This window comes from Lactuca virosa, chromosome 4, assembly GCF_052849685.1.
Source record: "Lactuca virosa cultivar CGN04683 chromosome 4, Lactuca_virosa_CGN04683_v6, whole genome shotgun sequence".
NCBI lineage: Eukaryota > Viridiplantae > Streptophyta > Magnoliopsida > Asterales > Asteraceae > Lactuca > Lactuca virosa.
The window spans coordinates 343,130,740-343,151,169 of NC_136429.1; the positions used below are offsets into that span (position 1 = coordinate 343,130,740).

At 33.2% G+C, this 20,430-nt stretch overlaps 1 protein-coding gene across 1 annotated transcript; it reads left to right on the forward strand.

Moving 5' to 3' along the window:
* The first annotated feature begins 15,743 nt into the window (after positions 1-15,743).
* On the forward strand, positions 15,744-16,163 carry LOC145106198 (ethylene-responsive transcription factor ERF019-like). Its single transcript, XM_079043217.1, has one exon. The coding sequence runs from the start codon at positions 15,744-15,746 to the stop codon at positions 16,161-16,163; it is 420 nt and encodes a 139-aa protein (XP_078899343.1).
* The last annotated feature ends 4,267 nt before the right edge of the window (positions 16,164-20,430 follow it).

Here is a 20,430-nt window from a genome sequence, read left to right on the forward strand (position 1 = left end):
AAGAATTCGTTCTCATTATCATGAATTGTAATTTTCTTTAATGACTTAATGAAACAATAGCATTGAATGGATACAACTTCAATGAATGGGTACATGTCTTAAGAGACAATCTCGTAAGAGATATGAAATTTTATACACTTAACGGTCCTAGTCCTAAACTATTTGCTTTGAGAAATAAACCTGAACATGATATCTAGTAAAGGCATCACTGTGATGCTAAAGATGCTTCTAACATCAAGCTAGGAATAGTTATTCATGACTTCTAGGAAGTCTTGGATAATTTAAACATATATATGATAATATAACAGGTCAAGCAATATTCCAATAAATACAGTGATATTTTATTTAAAGATAGTTTAAACATTAGAATAATGCAAGGCTAAAAGAGTCACCTAGTGTGATCTAAGAGGCCCATACTTTATGGACCGAACACCTTTAATCCCAAGAAATCTACTAAATCCCATATAGATGGATCTTGTTTCTTTTGTGAAGAAACTGGACACTAGAAGAGGATTTTACTCCTCTTATTTGGAAAGAAAGTCTGGAAGAGACTAGTACTTCTTGTATCTACTAGATAGAACTCTTACTTTTCATATAACACTTAGGTACTTGGTACTTAAATGTTAACCAAATATTTGTAAATGGCTTGCAGATATTTACTGAAGAGTACCAGCTGAGCACAATCAAGTTGGAACTACACTCTCGGAGTTTAGTTTATTATTTATGATTAGAACATAAATTACTTGTAATCTAAAACAATATTTGTTTTGGAACAATGTATGTTTTAATTTAGCATGTCTAAATTTATGTCTCAGTTGTTTTATTCAAATGTTTGATCATTTACTCAATCGCTTTTCATAACGATAATATTCATATTCTGAAATGATTAACTTCTATTTATGAGACTAGATCACTTAATAGAATTATAAAGTAAATATCAAAATTTTATAAAAGCAAGTTCTATACACAAACACTTTTGACTTAAACTTGTTTTACATCCAACTCATCTTTGACATTGTTATCTTTTTTATATAAATGGCATTCACATATTCCAACTTCAGAAAAGGGATCTTTCAAGGAAAATAACGTAGTTTATTTGACATATGTGACCCTTAATTATATGTAAAGGATTCCTAATGATATTTTCACTAAAGTGTAGAGAAGAATAATTAAGGAACTATACACTTTGGTGTATGACTTCCTTTCTAATGAATGTAAGAGATTAAGCACAAGATACCAAATCAAGTTTATTAACAACTATAGTAGTTTTAATTATATTTTACGTGGTAAAGCATAATTATGAAATCTTTTTTGAAGGTTTCAAAAGTTGAGATACAAATCGGTAAGAACCATATAAGGCCTTAATGATAATAAATGATGAATTAAATCTTACTTAGTATGATTTACTTTCTAATCGGTAGAAATACCCTCCTTTAATCTTTTTGGGATAATACATCAATCACTATTAATTGTATCTTGAATACAAATACCAACTAATAAGTAGATTAAACACATTCTAAGATTTAGTATGGAATGGCTCCATCCTCATTTTACTTAATGTTTTGTGGATTTGAAGCCGATGTTGGAATAAAGCTTCTAACCCAAAATCTACTAAATACATATTTTTATAATACTCTAAATGTGGCTTAGATTATTATATGCAAACCCGCCAAGAATAAGTCCTCTTATTCTTGTGAACGCTAAGTTAGTAAAAGCAAACTTCTAATGACAAAGTAAGTGGGAGGTACATAGAACTTGAAGAAGCTCAAGAACCATAACCTTATGTAGTAATAGTTGGAATTAGTTTTAACAAGGATTGTTAAAATTGAAAAACAGCTATTCACAAACACAAATTGTTCGCATTAATGGTAGAAATAATCTATGACTTGAAATATGTGGAATCTCTCATTGATGAACTTTTATTGATGGTTTCTGGAAAATCCATCAAATACCAAGATGCTATGACAGATCTCGAATCTTATAAATGACTTAGAGTCATGAACATGTGATGTAATCCATGTATGAGAATCAAGTATGGGCTTGATTAAATTTATCCCTATAGCAAGGCTAGAAGGAGAAAATGATTCTTCTAGAAAGAATAAATTACATGGATAACCATACACATTTAAAGCAAGACTTGTAGTAAAAGGATTCTCTCATGCTCATGTCATTGACTATGGTCCTCATCATACTCATGACATTGATAGTGATCAAACCTTTTTCACAAGTAGCTATGATTAGATCAACATGGATATTATTTACTATAAATTCATATTTTTAATATGAGATATAGCAAATATATTTCAAGAAAGACCGCTTTTCTTAATGGACATCTACTAGAAGATATCTATATAGCTTAGCCTGGAGGTTTTCTTCATCCATGTTATCCTAACAAAATATGTAGAGCTTGAGATCTACTTGTGGATATAAAGAAAACATCTCAATGTTGCAATCATCATTTTATGTAAAACCACAAGGTATGTTTTTATATCAAAATGAATAGAACATGTGTGTTTACTAAGAACTAGTGGGAGCATAGTGAAATTCCTAATCTTGTATGAGTGAGACATACTTAATCATTTGAAATCACATTATGACTAAGAAAGGTCATTTTCACCTTGACTCAGAAAGTGTTTCTAAAATGAAAGACTTAGGAAGGAGAAGATACATTCTTGGAATGAAAAATATATAAGGGATAGATAAAATGAATGTTAAAAGTTTCATGTCCTTATACATATATTGGCAATATCTTGAAAAGGATCAAGGCACAAGATTCTTTTGGAGAATTCTTGGCATTGTCATATGGAACCATTTTGAGCTAGCCTCATAAGTACATAGCTCATAGGCTTTAACTAGATGAAATAATTTATATTCTATTTGCTTGGCAAATGAATTCATCATTTACGCCACATTATGCATAGGACATGGTATTTGATCATGCTGTAAGTATGTCATAGGATACTAATTGAATACATGGTTAAGTCACTGGATGGCTAAGAGAGCATTCTAAAAGTACTTTGGAAGAAGTAAGAGAATGTATATGAGATAATCAGTTTAGAAAGGATCTTTATGGAAAGAGCTACACAAGATGTTAATTTTTAAACATATATAAATAATTATGAATTATAATTGGATTTTGACTTCATTATGGAATGAAGGGTAAGTCTTGTTGGAATGAGGTCCAAGCAAAATATAATGGCACAATCTACTACAAAATAAGAATACACTACTTGAGAAGTTGAATTCAAATACGATTGGATGAATAAGATCATTGAAAAACTATGTTGATTTCTTCCATTCAAGGATCACATAGAAATATTTGTGACTTCGATAATATACTTAATCAAGCTAAGAAAATCTATGTCACGAAAGAACACCATCATATTCTCCAAGATATTTAACTATACTTAGAGTAAAGTTAAGTATGGAGATGATAGTATTCACAGAATTCACACAAATTAAATTTTGTCAGATCCATTGATAAAGTCATTCTTTTGAGCTAAGTATGAGTGGTCACACTTCAACTATAAGACTTTGTTATTCTAGAAATGGGTTTTTGATTTGGATTTGGTATTTGGATATCGGAACATTATAGCAACAATTATTAGATAATGTTATGATATATTGGGATATAGTCATCACATTAATACTTGTTGTGTTTTCTATTAACATGTTTTATCCATGAATAATGTTATTATTCTAAAAGTTCATAGTCGGTTATAATTGTGGGAGCAGTTATGAAGTAAGACTAATATGAATTGGATTGGTTGACTCTCACTAGATGAAAGTAGGCAAGTGGTTGTAACCAAGTTTTATAGATACTTGTCATAGAACTAGTATTGAACTGACCCACATCAAGATCATCTCATGGATCGCTATCATGAATGATACTTGATTAAAAAGGTACTATCTTTGTATCCTTAAAACCTGAGATACATAGTGGGACTTAAGTGTAGGGAGTACTATGCTTTGATATGGTCAAATGTTGTTCCTTATACGGGCAGTTATAAAAGCCATTTTCAGGTATGGTGTGAAATATGCAAGAAGCTTATGTAGTCAAGATGGGATTTGTTCCTCTTATATGTTGAGAGTTAGACATCTAAGGCGCCTTACCAAAAGTTGAACAGCTAAAGAGATTGATCGCTATCTGTATCTCATGTTCAACATGATGTCTGTAGCAAAGGGATAACCGATAAATTTACCTTATACACCAATTGTAGCTTTGAGATTTTTGGGAATTGGGCGTTGATAGAATGACACAAAGTCGTATGTTGTTGGGGGCAGTGAAATGTTGCTAGACGTTCACCACTGTCTATATCAGTCTAATATGAGTCTTGTGCAAGTAGGAGATTGAAAGGTCTAGTAGGCTCAAGAATCATATTAAAGTGATGTTGCTAATTAACATATGATACTAATGGGTCACACTAACAACAACTTGATATAATTGATTATTTATTAGAAACTGATTTTAATAGATATTCAATAAAACTCATAATTAAATTGGAAATTATATATTTCTAGGAAATAATAATTTTCATTAGCATGTAACATTATATATAATTCATATGGTATGAATTAATAAGTCATGCACAACATTTTGGACTAGACAAATTCTTTTGTCTTTTACCAAAAAGTTAAAGTTTATATTTTATAAACTTGTTTTATAAAATATAAAGCTTTTGCCTTCTTCCTTTTATTATTTATAAAAAAAAATAAGAGTAAAAAAGGAAGAGTATGGTTTTTTGATTATTTAAATAAGAGAATGTCTATTTGAATATTTAAATAAGAGTATGGCTTTTTGATTATTTAAATGAAAGCATGGCTCTTTGATTATTTAAGTAAGAGTATGGTCTATTGAATACTTTATTCAAAAGGTAGGGTATTGTTACTACTATAAATACTAGGTTTGAGGCTTGCATTTGTAGCTAGTCATTCTTTTGAAGAATGGCTGAAACTATGACCCTCTCTCTCACTCTCTCTAGTCTTGCTTTTGCATGAAGAGAATACTTGTATTTTTCATTCCCTCTTTAAGTTTGTATTGGTTATGAACTTAAAGCTTAAGGGTTTAAGAGTTTATGGACTAGCATCTACATCAAGTTGAGTCATTGTTGGTGTCTCAAAGGTGTTGGATTAGGTTTCTAAACCCATAAATATATTTGGTATGTACTTGATTTGATTTGTAGCATGGTCCTTTTGGTTTGCCTTCACTCATGGAACTTGACAGGATGACTAGTGGAGAGAGAGAGAGTAGGATTTTTTATATGAATAATAAATTGGTACTCAAAATGAATTTATTAATATATTATAAGATTAATATATTATTTGAAAATCATATTATTAGTTAGTAATTAATCAGAAATTAATTTAATATTAATTTTGGGATTAAAAGAACTAATTAATAATGGAGGGGCTGATGGACTCCATAGAGTGGAGTGGACGAAATTTATGGGTAAGACCATAAGATTTCGTCCAAGGGCTCTAAAGAAGAGGTCCATTGGCTGCTTAAGCCTTAAGCAGGAATTAAGGTTTACTCGAGAAACCCTAGCAGCCCACCCAACTATATAAATCCCCTACACCTCTTGGAATTTCGGCCCTAAGCTTGAGAAACCCTAGGATAGCCGATTTTCCACCTCTCTCCAAGTCATTCTTTGTATTGGGTGTTTGTGGCTCCATTAGAGGTGCAACACTTGGGGCACTAAGCTTTCAAGAGTCAAGGTGGTTCTTGTTATTACTACATAACAAGTGAGGTAATGATCAAACCCTAATTTTATATATAAATTTCGAATTGTATATTTGTATTTTGCTTTGGTGTTCATATTTGCATGTTCAATAGAGAAAAACTTAGATCCAAAGCAACTAGGGTTGCATGATCACATAGGAATGTAGATATGCTCAAAACCCAAAACTGGTATCAGAGCCAGGTTCCGATCCAAGGGACTGTCCAAAGCAGAAAAAAAATTTGAAACTTGCTGTCTGGAGGCTAGACTCGACGAGTTCATTCTTGAACTCGACGAGTTAGGTGAACTCGACGAGTTCCTTGCCAAACTCGACGAGTTGACTCGTCAGTTTCCAGATTTTTCGAATTTATGATTAGATTTCGAATAGGATAATTACCATAACTCGTTTTTATTGCCTAAAATCGATTTTTCTTATTGGTAACTTGAAATCCTTATCAAAATTAAAGATTTGGTTAAATTTGGATAATATAAGATTATTTTGATTTTAAATTTAACCTAGAAATTTTGAATTGTTTCAAATTGCACCTTTTTGGTTTTGTGATTTAAATTTGAAATTACAAGTTTTAAATTTGGAAATTTAAATGGAAAAAAACCTAGAAGATATCGTTATGGTTTTATTAATAATTTGATTAAAAGATTAATTAAAAGACAATTAATGATTCCATGATATGGTTTAAATTTAATTAAATTAAAAGCTTAATTTATTAAAAGATTAAACCTTAATATTTTAAAAGTTTAAAATACACCCTTATACTATATAAAATTAAAAGTCTAATATATTATATATGTATAAGAAAAGTCAGTTTTACCATTAGTAGGCCTCATTCACGAAACTGGTCTATAAGGGGTGTTTAAGGAAGCGGCCTATAAAATGATCACCATTGGCTATCCACTCTTACCCACCGCACCCTTGACTAGTGGAGGGTCGTTAACCGAATGGGTAGGATAGGACACTAAACTCTCATTAAAAGTATAATGAATTATAAAGTAACTAAACCTTTTAAATATTCCCAATCTTAGTTACTTTAGGAAAATGTGAATTTGATGCTAACCCATGAAATTGCACATTGCACCTTATTTGTCGTTAGTGGAGTGTGTGTGGTTAACCGACACACTAATGTGGGACTAATGAAGGATGGCAATGGGTAGCTTGTAAATTATCGTTGATCAATGGATCGTGTGTGGTTAACCGGCACATTGATTAGATGATAAATGACATCGAGAGTACTAAGCTAATTTGCATGGTTATTCACACCATATTTGTGATCCTCGGTATCCCAGTCACAAACTTGAAGGGCATAATCGAGATTGAAAATGCCATTTAAATTTTCAATGAATCTTAAAAGATCTAGGAGTTTCATCTAAAACCTAATTCGTTAAAATTTTGTTTTCGTGGTAGAATTGGTAAATTGTCATTTACCTACCTTGAAATAATTTACGATTGGATTATGGCATCCTTCTTCCGAATTGTGAATTATTGTGTTAGGTCCTAGCCTTGATATTTCATTTGGGTGTTATATTAAGGATTAAATCAACTAACTTGAATTTCTCCCTTTTGTAGATGTCTAGTTTTGACAACAATGGTCCTCCTCATCCTTTTGGAAAAGGCTTTCCATCTGAAGATGATCTTCCACGTGTCGATCAAGGTAAAAGATAATTCCCTTCTTCGTGCATTGGTGGAACTGGAAATCATTCTTCTCTTCCTCCACCTCCTCTAGTGATTCTCCCTGACCCATGTTTTCGTCGACTTGAAAAGTTCAATGTCACTCAAGCCCTATTGGCATGCAAGCATCGAGATGGAAGTCCTATGTGTGCACACGTTCTGAAGATGAAGCTGCACATTGACAGACTAGGAATGTTGGGTGTCGTTTTCCCGAGGAAGATGGTTGTTGACTTGGTTCTTCAATCACTTCCTGAGTTATATGGCCAGTTCGTTAAGGACTACTATATGATAGACCACCACGTGACCCTTATCGATCTGACGTATTTGCTAATTGCTGTTGAATTAGCAATGATTTGGCGTACTGGTAAAGAAAATTTTATTGGAAGATCCACTTACCAAATTTCCATGGACATAGGTAATAACAATGTTGATAGTCCAAAAATTATTCTTCTCCTAAGGGAGAGAAATTAGCCAGATCGAAACGTTTGACCGTAAGAGAAAGGCTGACTCTGAGATAGTTCCACGTGTCATTCCTAAAGAGTCCATTTGTTTCTACTGCCAATTGAAGGGGCGTTGGAAGCGAAACTGCCCTGACTACCTGAGAGATGTAAGAGATGGTAAAGTCAAATTGTATGGCTCTACTTCAGGTACATTCACCATCTAACTCAATTAAGTTCCTATTTATAGATTCTTATTACATGATGTAAAGTTACATTTTGATGTTTTGCAGAATCTAAAAGAAAGAAGGAAGCTTAAAAGAAGAGTAAGCTGAGTCTGATCGTGAAGAGATGGATTTCAGCCGCATGGTTCGATGATCAGATTTTTCAGCTGCTACTTAGGAGTTTTGATAAATTGCTTAGGAATACTTAGAAACATAGTTTTCATATGTATTTGCGTTGTAAGGACAAATTTTCCGCACATTATTAATAAAATTGGTTTTATTTACTTTATGTTTCCTTGCAATGGCATTTATGGAAAATTAGTGTTTATATATTTCTATTATTAGCAATGTTGAAAATGGATTTGATTCTTGGTTATATCGTTTGTGGTAGTGTCATAATTTAACAAGTGAGGAAGGATTCTCATCACCCAAGTTTCAATTGGACAGGAACTTGGAATCGCATGATTTGAATTGTGTGATGTATGATAATCTTGATCCTTGGGAAATTGGACTGATTCCTTATTCACATATGTATGTGAGTCAAGGTAAAGACTAAAGGATCTAGTACACATTGATGTGCACTGGTCAGATCCACCACAAAGGATGATAAGTCTATTCATCATGATTTACTGATGGTTCAGTAAATATGGTTATACTTACAAGTTTAAGTGTAATTCTGATACATTAAAAGGTTTCAATGTATAGCAGAACGAATAAGAAGAATCAAATTGGGCAGAAAGATAAAAGTTTCTCCAATCTGAAAGGAAAGGAGAGTACTTTAGTATCGTGTTTTATGATCATCCTAATGAGTAAGGGACCATGTCACAATTGATCCTCTAAGGACACCTTAGTACATTTACATGACTAAGAAGAGGTATCGGAAATTGTTGGAATGGTTAAATCAAAAGGATAAATCGTACTTCGTTCCAAAATCAAGTTTTAGAGTTATACTCTAGTTACTCTATGTTGTACCTTGAGTGACATATACTAGGTAGGTTTATAAAGCCTCATGAAATGTGGAGTAGAAATGTTTCTTACTCTTGCACATTTAAAATTGGTAGTTGGGATATTGTGGCTAAAACAAAGACCAACTAAGGCCAATTATATGAAGTGTTTCTGGATAAGAACCCGCACTAACTCTTGAATATTTGTTTGTCAAGGAATGTTCCTTTATAGAGAATCTTATATGTCAAGAGGCCAGTGGGAGTCTTAAGTTGTCTTGAATAGTTTCAATAACTAAACAAGAATAAATCTTTTAGTAATCACTAGCACACGACCTGAGGTTAACAACCTATCGTATTGACATATTCTTATTTTTGTGCCTATTGAAGTTAAGTTTACTATGCATGTGAGTTCTATGAGTTCTCATTTGATTGCATAAAGGAAAAGAACCTTGATCAGTGAAAGTACATTAATATGTATGGGTGAGCTGCTCAATAACCTGGAAGCAATGGTAGGCCCTTGTGCTGCTGGATGGCAAGAAATTGAGATTAAGCAAGTTCAGTCCATATGAGTTTGGATTTTTCATAAACCTTGTCTTATGATAGTGGTTGGAAATGACAAATTCACATGGATAGAAACACATACACCTTAAAATCTAAGTGGCAATAGGTTTCTCTCTACTTCATGAAAATGATTGTGAGAAAAATGCTTCCACTAGTGGATTTTAAAAGGATTAGAGTTAGTAGGTGTGATAATTGCGTTCTCAAATTCGAGTATGATTACGGCATCCCTCTTCATGGTTCGAATTGTGAGAAATGGTAATTAGTTTGAACATTCGGTAGCTATTGCTATAAGTTCTGAAAAGGTTTAGACACACACATAAGCTATCTAATGAAACGTGTATGAGCTTGAGAAGTCTAGATAGAGACTTATCGAAGCATCACGTATCAGAAATCTGAACTTTGGTAAGAAATTCAATAGGTATTGATTTCTAGAAGTCTAGTTGATTTCTGGATACATGTCAAAGCTAGTGGGAGCATAATTGTTATGCTAATAAGAACACAATTCTTATGGTAGTGTGAGAGTAATTATTATGTTAAGTGTTGCAAGTTAGCAATTATATTTATAGGAAACAAAGTTCTAAATTTGCAAAGTCGCAGAATTTGGAAATTTTTTCGCTATAGTAAGGCTTAAGGGAAAGGGCATCAATACTTCATTTTGAATCTAAAAGTTTAAATTGAAATTTTAATAGAACTTAGTCATGAATGTATATGAATGTCATGTTGAAATGTTTCAACATAGGAAATTCTATATATGGAAATATTATAGCGAGAGACGGGTCCAGTATCATGTCTTTATGTAAGACATTATGAAACGTATCTCATATGCTTCGAGTATAGGATCGATTGCATATGCTATAATATCCGCCTGTTCTGATTTTTCCGAATGCGTAGCGCATTAAGAGGGAAAAAGGACTGGAACCAAATATGACAAAAGTTGTTAAACAACTGTCAAGGACAATCTAAGGTTTACCGAAGATTGGTTGCTTGTGGACAGCTGGAAGTATAGTAATGGATGGACCATATTGATATAATTATGAATATATAGGATTCTATTAAGAATGGATTGTCATATGGCAATTATGGAAATGTTTCCATAATGGGAGTTGGATATTAAGAATCTATGTCTAAGTTATAAACTTTTATGCAAGAAGGATGTTCAAGGAATGTACCTTGAATGCGAGACTTCATTTCCGGGGAATTATCTTGTAACAATCCCCAATGGAATGCTTTGTAATATCATTGGCAAAGTCTCTGTGACTTTGGTGCTTTGACATTACAAAAGGATCATTGCATGAAAGTTTAGACTCTAACGGATTCTAGTAGTGGCAAGAATTTGGTATTCTTACACTTGTGATAAGGATTTGGAATTATGAAATGAGCATCATTGGAAATGTGTTCAATTGATCTATTTCACAAAGGAATGAACATAGATAAACAGAGTGTGCATGTTTGGAGCATGGGATGACTATTGGTTTAATTCAAGTATTGAGTTGATTAGTCAAAACAGTAAACAATGAATAAGGTCTAATTAATATGGTGATTAAATAATAAGTGTTTTATTTATATTCAAAAGTTTTGAGACCATATTAGATTAGGTTATTCTTGTGTTTCACTTTGCATGTTTTACTTCTTGAATAATAAGATTGCTCAAGCATCCACAGTCGATCATACTTTGGAAGTAAGTAATGAGGCAAGACTGTCATGAATCCGACTATAGATTGTTTAAGTGCTTAGACATAGCAAATGTTTGCTACAGTGTTCATGACTACTCCTGCAGTAAGATTTTGAGTATTGGACAAAACCCATGCTCATTTGAATCACTTCATGGATTTTATCACGAGTGATTGTGAGACGATAATATCTTATATTCTTGAAACAGAGACATATAGTTGTTGTTTACAAGTCGGTTATGCATTCATAGTGCGTAAACACATCAGTAACTTGATGTTATAAAACGTATTATTGTGTGTGATTTGATGAGTAAATAGTACAAACATATGAGTCGAAGTTTATCTGTTCCTTTTACCCTTAATGGGATAAAAGCGATATCTGCGGGCCCCTCGATGATTTAGTGATGACACCCTAAGCGCTTGGCTAAGCCTGAACTGATTTGATTTGTTCAATTAGTCAGTCGTCATAAATCGGAAATCGGGAAACAAACCTTGGACAGAGAGAATGATTATAATTCATGTCTCATGTCCATACGATATCTTGTAGAATGGAGGAATATTTGATTTCTTATCTAAAGGACACGTTATTGATAAGATCAGAGTTCGATAACGGCTTTTAAAGCTACGATTTCTAGTCAAATTATGAAGTTATACTTGCAATAATAGTTATTAGACTTATCCAAGTGGGAAACTATTGGATTAGGTGTCTAAGCCCATAACTATATTTGGTATGTACTTGATTTGATTTGTAGCATGGTCCTTTTGGGTTGCCTTCACTCATGTAACTTGATAGGATGACTAGTGGAGAGAGAGAGAGAGTAGGATTTATTATATGAATAATAAATTGTTACTCAAAATGATTTTATTAATATATTATAAGATTAATATATTATTTGGAAATCATATTATTAATTAGTAATTAATAAGAAATTAATTTGATGTTAATTTTGGGATTAAAGGAACTGATTAATAATGGAGGGGCTGTTTTGCAAATCATTGATAGTTGCAAAACTGGGCTGATGGACTCCATAAAGTGGAGTGGATGAAATTTATGGGTAAGACCATAAGATTTCGTCCAAGGGCTCTAAAGAAGAGGTCCATGGGCTGCTTAAGCCTTGAGCAAGAACTAGAGTTTACTCCAGAAACCCTAGCAGCCCACCCATCTATATAAATCCCCTACACCTCTTGGAATTTCGGCCCTAAGCTTGAGAAACCCTAGGATAGCCGATTTTCCACCTCTCTCCAAGTCATTCTTTGTATTGGGTGTTTGTGACTCCATTAAAGTTGCAACACTTGGGGGCACTATGCTTTCAAGAGTCAAGGTGGTTCTTGTTATTACTATATAACAAGTGAGGTAATGATCAAACCCTAATTTTATATATGAATTTCGAATTGTATATGCTAGATCTAGGGTTATTGCTTTGGTGTTCATATTTGCATATTAAATAGAGAAAAACTTAGATCCAAAGCAATTAGGGTTGCATGATCACATAGAAATGTAGATATGCTCAAAACCCAACAAAAGGTTCCACATTCTTCATCAACTTCCAAGCCTCCCAAGAGGACCCAAAGAACAACAAAGGTTGTTATTTTTGCATCCTTTCTTTGGTTGGCGTTTAAATCTTTCTATAACTTGCAAGAAGATCCTTGGTAGGTATAAAATGTTTATGTTATTTCAAAATTTTAAGTCTTCCATTGCCATATTTTTCTAGTTTATGAAACTATTTTTGAACTAAAACCCAATAATCTAATTTTTCTATCATTTTTTACAGGCATATATAATTCTTATAATAACATCTAAACACCAATATCAAAATAATAGACATTACTCTTTCTTTTTCCAATGGCATGCAATCCATCAACTCATCGACTACAATTCAACCTTCTCTTCTGTCAATTTAACAAGACCAACCCACAGATTAAAACGGAAACCTACCAACATATCTGCAATTCTTATGTTTGACTTGACAATAGACGAACATATTAATGATCAACATACCCATGCTAACATACCTAAAGGTGTATCAAAAAGGTAACCATCAAAAAATATTTGAATTAATTATTATCTTAAATTTATAGAATTGTTACAGCTACATAGATTGTTATATTTGACATTGATTTTTTTTAACAGATTACATTGATTATGGTGAACAGAATGTTGTGTGTCAAATATGTAATGCAAAGTTATGGATGGATGAATCTATTAGAGGAAAAGATAAAAGAATACAAGTTTTTCACTATGTTGTGGTTATGGCAAGGTTGAGTTGCTAGATTGTAAAGAAGCGCCGCCAGGTTACCTAAATCTTTATTGTTCAACATATTCTAAATCCAAATACTTCATGAACAACATTCGACGTTACAATTCAATGTTTTCATTCACCTCAATGGGTGGGAAAATTGATGCATCCATTAATAGTGGAAAAGCTTCATACATATTTAGACTTGGCGGTCAAAATTATCATAGAATTGGAAGTCTATTACCCTCAAATGGATCTAAACACTGACAATGAGGAGTCAAATAGGCGAACAATTTTTGGGTATATATTCGCACATGTCAAAATTATTTCATATGTTTTCAATATTTATTATTACAACTATTAACTTTTAAATTTCATGTTATCCCCAGTCGATAAGAAGATGCATCTACATCAACTTCTGATTCAATTGATCTTCAGATTATAAATGGTTTGAAGCTTATGTTGGATTCGAATAATGTGTTGGTTCAGTCTTATAGGATGGTAAGAGATTACATCCTTCTATTGGTTGTATGTTTTGCAATGCCAATTAAAAAGTGTCAAAGACAGTCGTTATCGAAGGTTGATGTGTTTATCAAATATCCTGTTATTACATATGATCAATTGTATATTGTCTTATCTACAGTTCAAAGTGAAAGATTAAAATTGTTAATTTTAGAAAAGGATAGTAGACCTATAAACATAATTTCAATGTTTTGCATAAAGAAATTTTTAAAAATTTGTAAACAATATATAGATTTTAAGTTTTCACATCTTTTACTTAATTTTAGTAAATCACACCTCATTCATCATTTTAATTTATGTTGTGTTTATGTATGTTTGTTACATTTCCGTGATTTATATTTTTTATATAACAATGTCATTTCCATAATTTATTGTGTTTTTTTCACTATATTCAAATTTATATTTTATTGTACAAAACATAATTTTATCATGTCTACACATAAAGAAAATATAGCGGATATTAAAAAAATAAATGTATATTAATTTTAACTAACCATTTAATAAGTTATAGACAAAATTTCTATATTTATAATAAAATAATTCGTTTACAAATATTTTATGATTTTAAATTATCATTAATATTTTGTTTTCAAAAGATATTAACCTAGTTTTAAACAAACAAATTTCAAACGAGAGAGGTTCAACCTATATAGTCGTCGCAAAATACTAAGGCCATGTGGTATGACTACGACAGAGGCCACACTTCCCCTACCACATCATCACAAACACTGCCTTTCCACCGCGGTTTGGGTGCGGTGGAGGCCACACTGTGGTATTCCAGAGGAACACTCTTCTCTTCCTATTGTCATTCCAATTGACCGTTTAATGGTAAGATTTTTAAAAAAAATTGTTTTTCTTTTTCTTTTTAAATTCAGTGTGACATCACTGCTTGGGTGTGACATGAAACCATATTTTTATGATAATTGTTGACGTATGAGCTACGTGGCACTCGGTTTAATAAAGAAATATGACACCACTCCCTCCAGCCTAAGACCGGAGGGAGTGGGGTGCGGTTTCAGCTGATTTGGCACTGAAACACCGCCCCCTCCATGCGGTTTCGAAGTGCGGTTTGGGGAGTGTGGCAAGAATCGGGAGCGCTCCCTTTCTCTCTCTCTTCCTCTATCTCTCTATATCTCTCTTCTTTCTCTCTTCTTTCCATTTAATACCATCCTTGGGTGTGGTAAAAAAATATGGTAAAAGGAGGGAGTGTGCCTGATAACTCGATCTTAAACCAACTGATATATCATATATATCCTGTCAGATTAAACCGACCATATTTATTGGGTTCCGAATTCCAACCATCCAACGATCCACACATGACCCACCCTTTGAACCAAACATACAAATATCCCAAACTAAAAGTTGGAATTGGTTGATGTTGATGGTTTGACCGTCTTTTGAATTGTTATGACCAAGTCATGAGAAATGTGTTTGTGGTAAACTTTTATTGATAGTTGATGACGTAGCAGATGATGCAAATTTGTGAAATGCCACCACTTGCGGAGTTATTCGGTGGACTCCCATAGATGGTACCACACGTTCTATTAATTACAACCACGGAATTAACCCACCGTCGCCACAAAACGTTTATCTATTACTTTTTCAATTAAATATGATGTTGACCAAAGATTCATTGAATATTTTGACTTCACATCACACAGTCAACCCTTCGAAATTTTGACTTTACCACTATTCAACCTATATAAGCCATCAAAACGGTACTTCAAAAAAACCAATTAAAGGAAACATGAGTAGCAGCTCAGATGATGTAAGCAGCAGCAATTGTTCAAGCAGATCAGCCGAGAAGAGATACAAAGGCATCAGGTGCCGGAGATGGGGCAAATGGGTATCGGAGATTCGAGTTCCGGGAACCCAAGAACGGCTATGGCTAGGTACGTACACTACTCCAGAGGGTGCAGCGGTGGCTCATGACGTTGCTTCTTATTGTTTGAAAGGAGCCACATCTTTGCACAAACTTAACTTCCCGTCTATGTTACCACCCACGGCGAGGACAGATCTGTCTCCGAGGTCCGTCCAGAAAGCTGCGTCGGATGCTGGCATGGCCATGGACGCACAGTTGATTTCTTCGAGAGAAATGGCGCCCAGTAATGGCGGTTTTACCCAGGAAGGTCAGACGTTGAGTATCTCGGTGGATGATTATCTTTGAATCTGGAGGAATATTTTTGCACATTAGAAGTTTGCATTGCCGAATACAGTGTGTTAATTAGTTGGTATTCCATGTATCAGATATGATTAATAAATCAATCAATGGTAATTCTGCTCGGAATGAAGCTCATATATATATATTTTAAAAAGGATTATATGTATAGCTGTTTATATATATGAACCCCAGAAGATCAAACAAGGTGTTTTATACATGCCAATGCATCTTCCATAATGACATCATAATCGTTTTTAGATACTACAAAAAAGTTTGTTGGTTTGTGGTAATTAAATAGCTCGATGCTGTTTAAAATTGTTGCAATTTATCATACATAATATAATAACCAAATGTGTATTTGAAAGCGTCCTAAAATAAGATAGATTACTTGGATTTGGATATGTATTATATGATCACGTGCATGAAAAGGATGTTTAGACGTGACAAGTTATTATACCGATAATGCTAAAACGGGGAGGAAGTACCAATGGTACCTCCACCACTCCCTCTGGGTTGACGGGTTGCGAGTTGTGGATTTTTTTCTCCCGTTTTACTATCCCTTTCAAACAAAAAATGTCCATTGACTGCTTATACTTTTTGTTTTAAGATTTATATAAAGAAGTTTTGTATGTTTTTAAATTAGTTTGTGAATTAGTTTTTATATTTTTTATATTTGGTAAATTAGTTTTGTATAATTTTTATTAGTTTGTGTTTATTTTTAAAATAAAAAACTGAATAAGTTGAGTGCGATGAGAAAGATATGGATTTCATATGTTGTGGCTTAGGAAAGATACAAGAAAAATGAGAGAAAATGAAAAAAAACTGATGTGATAGTAGGTTGAATGGGTTGAGAGGAAATGAAACCAACTTTTATGTGATGAAGACCAAAGCATCTTTTTAGAGTAAACTGCAAATTTGGTCCCTGCAGTTTATTGATTTATGTGGTTAAGGTCCATTGACTTTTATTTTTGTGGTGATGGTCCTTTTGAGCATGTTTCATAATGGTTTTGATCCCTGCCAAAATTGAAATGTCTATTTTACCTTTTTAATATATTTTTCCTATTATTTTTAACCATTATCTTGAGGTACACCGTTAAATCTAACCACTTTATTGACATATAATTTTGCTAGTTTTTCGAGCAGTGACATATGTTTTATCGTCAAAATAGATCATTTTTCGTAAAAACGTTGAAATTGCATAAATTAGTCCTAAAATATTGTTTAAATAATTAATTAGTTTAACAGTAATTTAAATAGTTAACTAGTTTATAGGTTTCTAGTTTCATGATCATTGAACTAGTCACCTATTAATCAAAAAATACTAGTAATTAGATCATAATTGCTAATCAACTAGGTAATCTCTTTATACTTCATTGCACTTTAATCTATTCACCATAGTAAATACAGATTCGAATTTTAAGTGAAAATGTTACAAAAATCTTTGTCTTTAATTCTAAGTAATTTACTTTGTGTATTAGGTTGAGTAGATAGTTTAAGATTTCATTTAAACAAACCCCCCAATTTAACTTTTTCGCTCCAGTTAATTTAATCCGTTATAAATCATACATATTTCCTAAGTGTTTAACACTGATGTGTATTTTATGCATCATTTTTAAATTTATGAATCTGATTCTATTTAACTAACTGCCACACACTAGGCAGTATACCAAATCGTGAAATAATAGAGTTGTGACATGAAAATGTGTCGAACACTTGGAGAACGGTAGTTAATTAACATTAGAATTTTTTATTATAGGTTATACTAAATAAATGAAAGAAATAAAAGCGGGTGCTAATTATAAAAAGTCAAGTAATCAAGAGCTAAACTAAAAAGATAAACTAATTGGAAACAAATCACTTCGGGTACATGAATACAATTAAATCATGCATACAATGGTCATCTAATTCAAGCACACACTTTAAAGTCTATAACTTTATTATCCTAACCCTAGGTTTTGATCTAACACTAGTTATAATTATTTCAACGTAATAAAACAACTATGATTCATTAAAATATAATTAGATTGGTCTTTTAATCATATAGACTCATCCATAGGCAATTAAACAACGACCTTTAACACATATGGACCTTGAATAAAACTTGACACAATAAATTAAATAAGAATAAATGATCCAAATAGCAAATTAATCCAAAATGTCAATGATTCATCTAATTTAAACATAAAGCAAAATGGTTTTAAAGCCCTAAATCATAAAGTAAAAACAATAGGAAAAGACAATCAAAATACTAATCATGTTTAGAACAACAACCTAAATGATTTTTGTCATGAATCATCTCTAGAACCCTTCACGTCCTTCACATCGTTTGGGAAGGTTTGGATTGTAGGATGTCATAAAGTTGGTAACTTTATGAATCCTTGTGGTAAATTAAAGGTTTATTTCTATGGATCTTGAGAGTTAGCGAGTTTTGCGTGTCTTGCATGGGATTTGGTCTTATTTTCCCTTCATTTTGACATAGCTTATGTTTAATACATACATTGGACATACATGTCTAAAAAGCAATGATTTTTATGATATGCTAAGGTAGAGAATGCTTCCTGGAAAGTTTGGTTGTTTGGCTTGAAGGATTTAGAACCTAATGCATTAAGTTGCCTTTCCTTTAGACCCTAGAACCTAGATCTAGAGTTATAGGGATGTATTACGGGATAAAGTTGGAAACTTTATCCATTAAGACCTTGGAAAGGACAAGATCTGAGCTTTGGAGCTCTTGAAATCGGAAGAAAATGGTTTAAGCTCGTTGGAGTTGTTCCGAACAGTCCCCACGACGTGGCCTTAGGCTACCACGACGTAAAGATTGGGGAATCATCGACTATTTTGGCATTTAGTGCCCACGACATGGCCAAGGAAGGACACGACCCAGAGAGTGGTTGATTGACAATTTTGACCATTGACCTGGACCGTTGACTTTGAATTGAGTTGACTTTTTGTTAAACTCCTAGTTTTCGAAAGAGGTCTAAGGGTTTACCTTGTGTGACTTTATATGTGGTGTATAACATTTGTATTTCTGACAATGAGAGTAGTAGCAGTGATTATTATCTGAGAGGCGTAACATCTTGTTTTGAGGCACTTTCACTTTTGATCCTTATATTGAGATTTATTTCATTTTGGTCCATATAATGAAAGACTTGTGGCTGGGAGGGGCCAATATTGCCACTTTTGGATTTATGGGGCGGAGCCATGTACATTGCGTGGTGAAGTCTTAAACCTTAATACTTAGGGTTTGGACCTTATTTGTTCATCTTTATCTCTCAACCTTGGTTCTTTTCATCAGCCTACATCCTATCAAAACGTCATTGCAACCCTAATACACCTCATGAAGCATTTTTAAGCTTGAGTGTGTGTGTGTTGTGCCTTTGAAGAAGAAGGAAGGAAGTAGAGACCATCTTAGAGGAGTGAAACACTTTAGATCCAGAATCACACCATCATTTGGCATCACTTGGAGATATAAAGTTCTGAACTTGGTGAACTTATACTTAGATCTTGTTTTAGGCTTGATTTTATGTTCTTTTGGTCCCCTAAGCTTGGTATTATGAGTAGGGGTTACTGTAATCCATTTGAGTTGTCCTTTCAGAGGTTTTGGAGACTATTGAGTCATAAAAATGTAATCTTGGACACTAGTTTCTTCTCATGCATGGTCTTAATGGATTAAGAGGTTAAGATCTTTGGTGTTGGGCACTTATTGGCCATGCAAGACCATAAAGTTGGAAACTTTATGGCAAAGACATTGTTTTGGACTTGGATCTGGAAAATAGACTTAAGAGCTTAAGGATTAAGCTCTTAATGAGTTGGGTTGGCAGCCAGCTGCGTACGCTGGGCGTACAAGGCGTACGCTGTGCGTACGTAGTCAACATGCTCGTATCTGGTCATACATCGTGTACGTTGGGTGTACTCAGCAGGGTTGACTCGGTTGACTTTTTGGGAATTTGGACTTTTACTTGATTTTGACCAAGTTTGACCAAGGGGTATTTTCGGTATTTTGGATTGTGTTTGAGAATTTGTCATTTGGATTGATAAGTGGTGGTTAGAGCTGAGATTCAGAGTCGGGATGTCATCAGCTATTTTTCAGATCGAGAGGTGAGTTTCCTCACTATACTTTCGGGTCGAAGGCATCAAGGCCGACCCATTGGATTGATATCCTAGTTTTGCGTATGTTGCTATGTCGTAGTGATATGTTAGGCTTGTATCCTAGTTATAGGATGTTGCTATGTGGTAGTGATTTGTGGATCTGTTTGTTTGCCTGTTGAATGATTAT

Coding starts and splice junctions, on each gene's coding strand:
- LOC145106198 (XM_079043217.1), top strand. CDS start 15,744: ATGAGTAGCAGCTCAGATGATGTAAGCAGCAGCAATTGTTCAAGCAGA.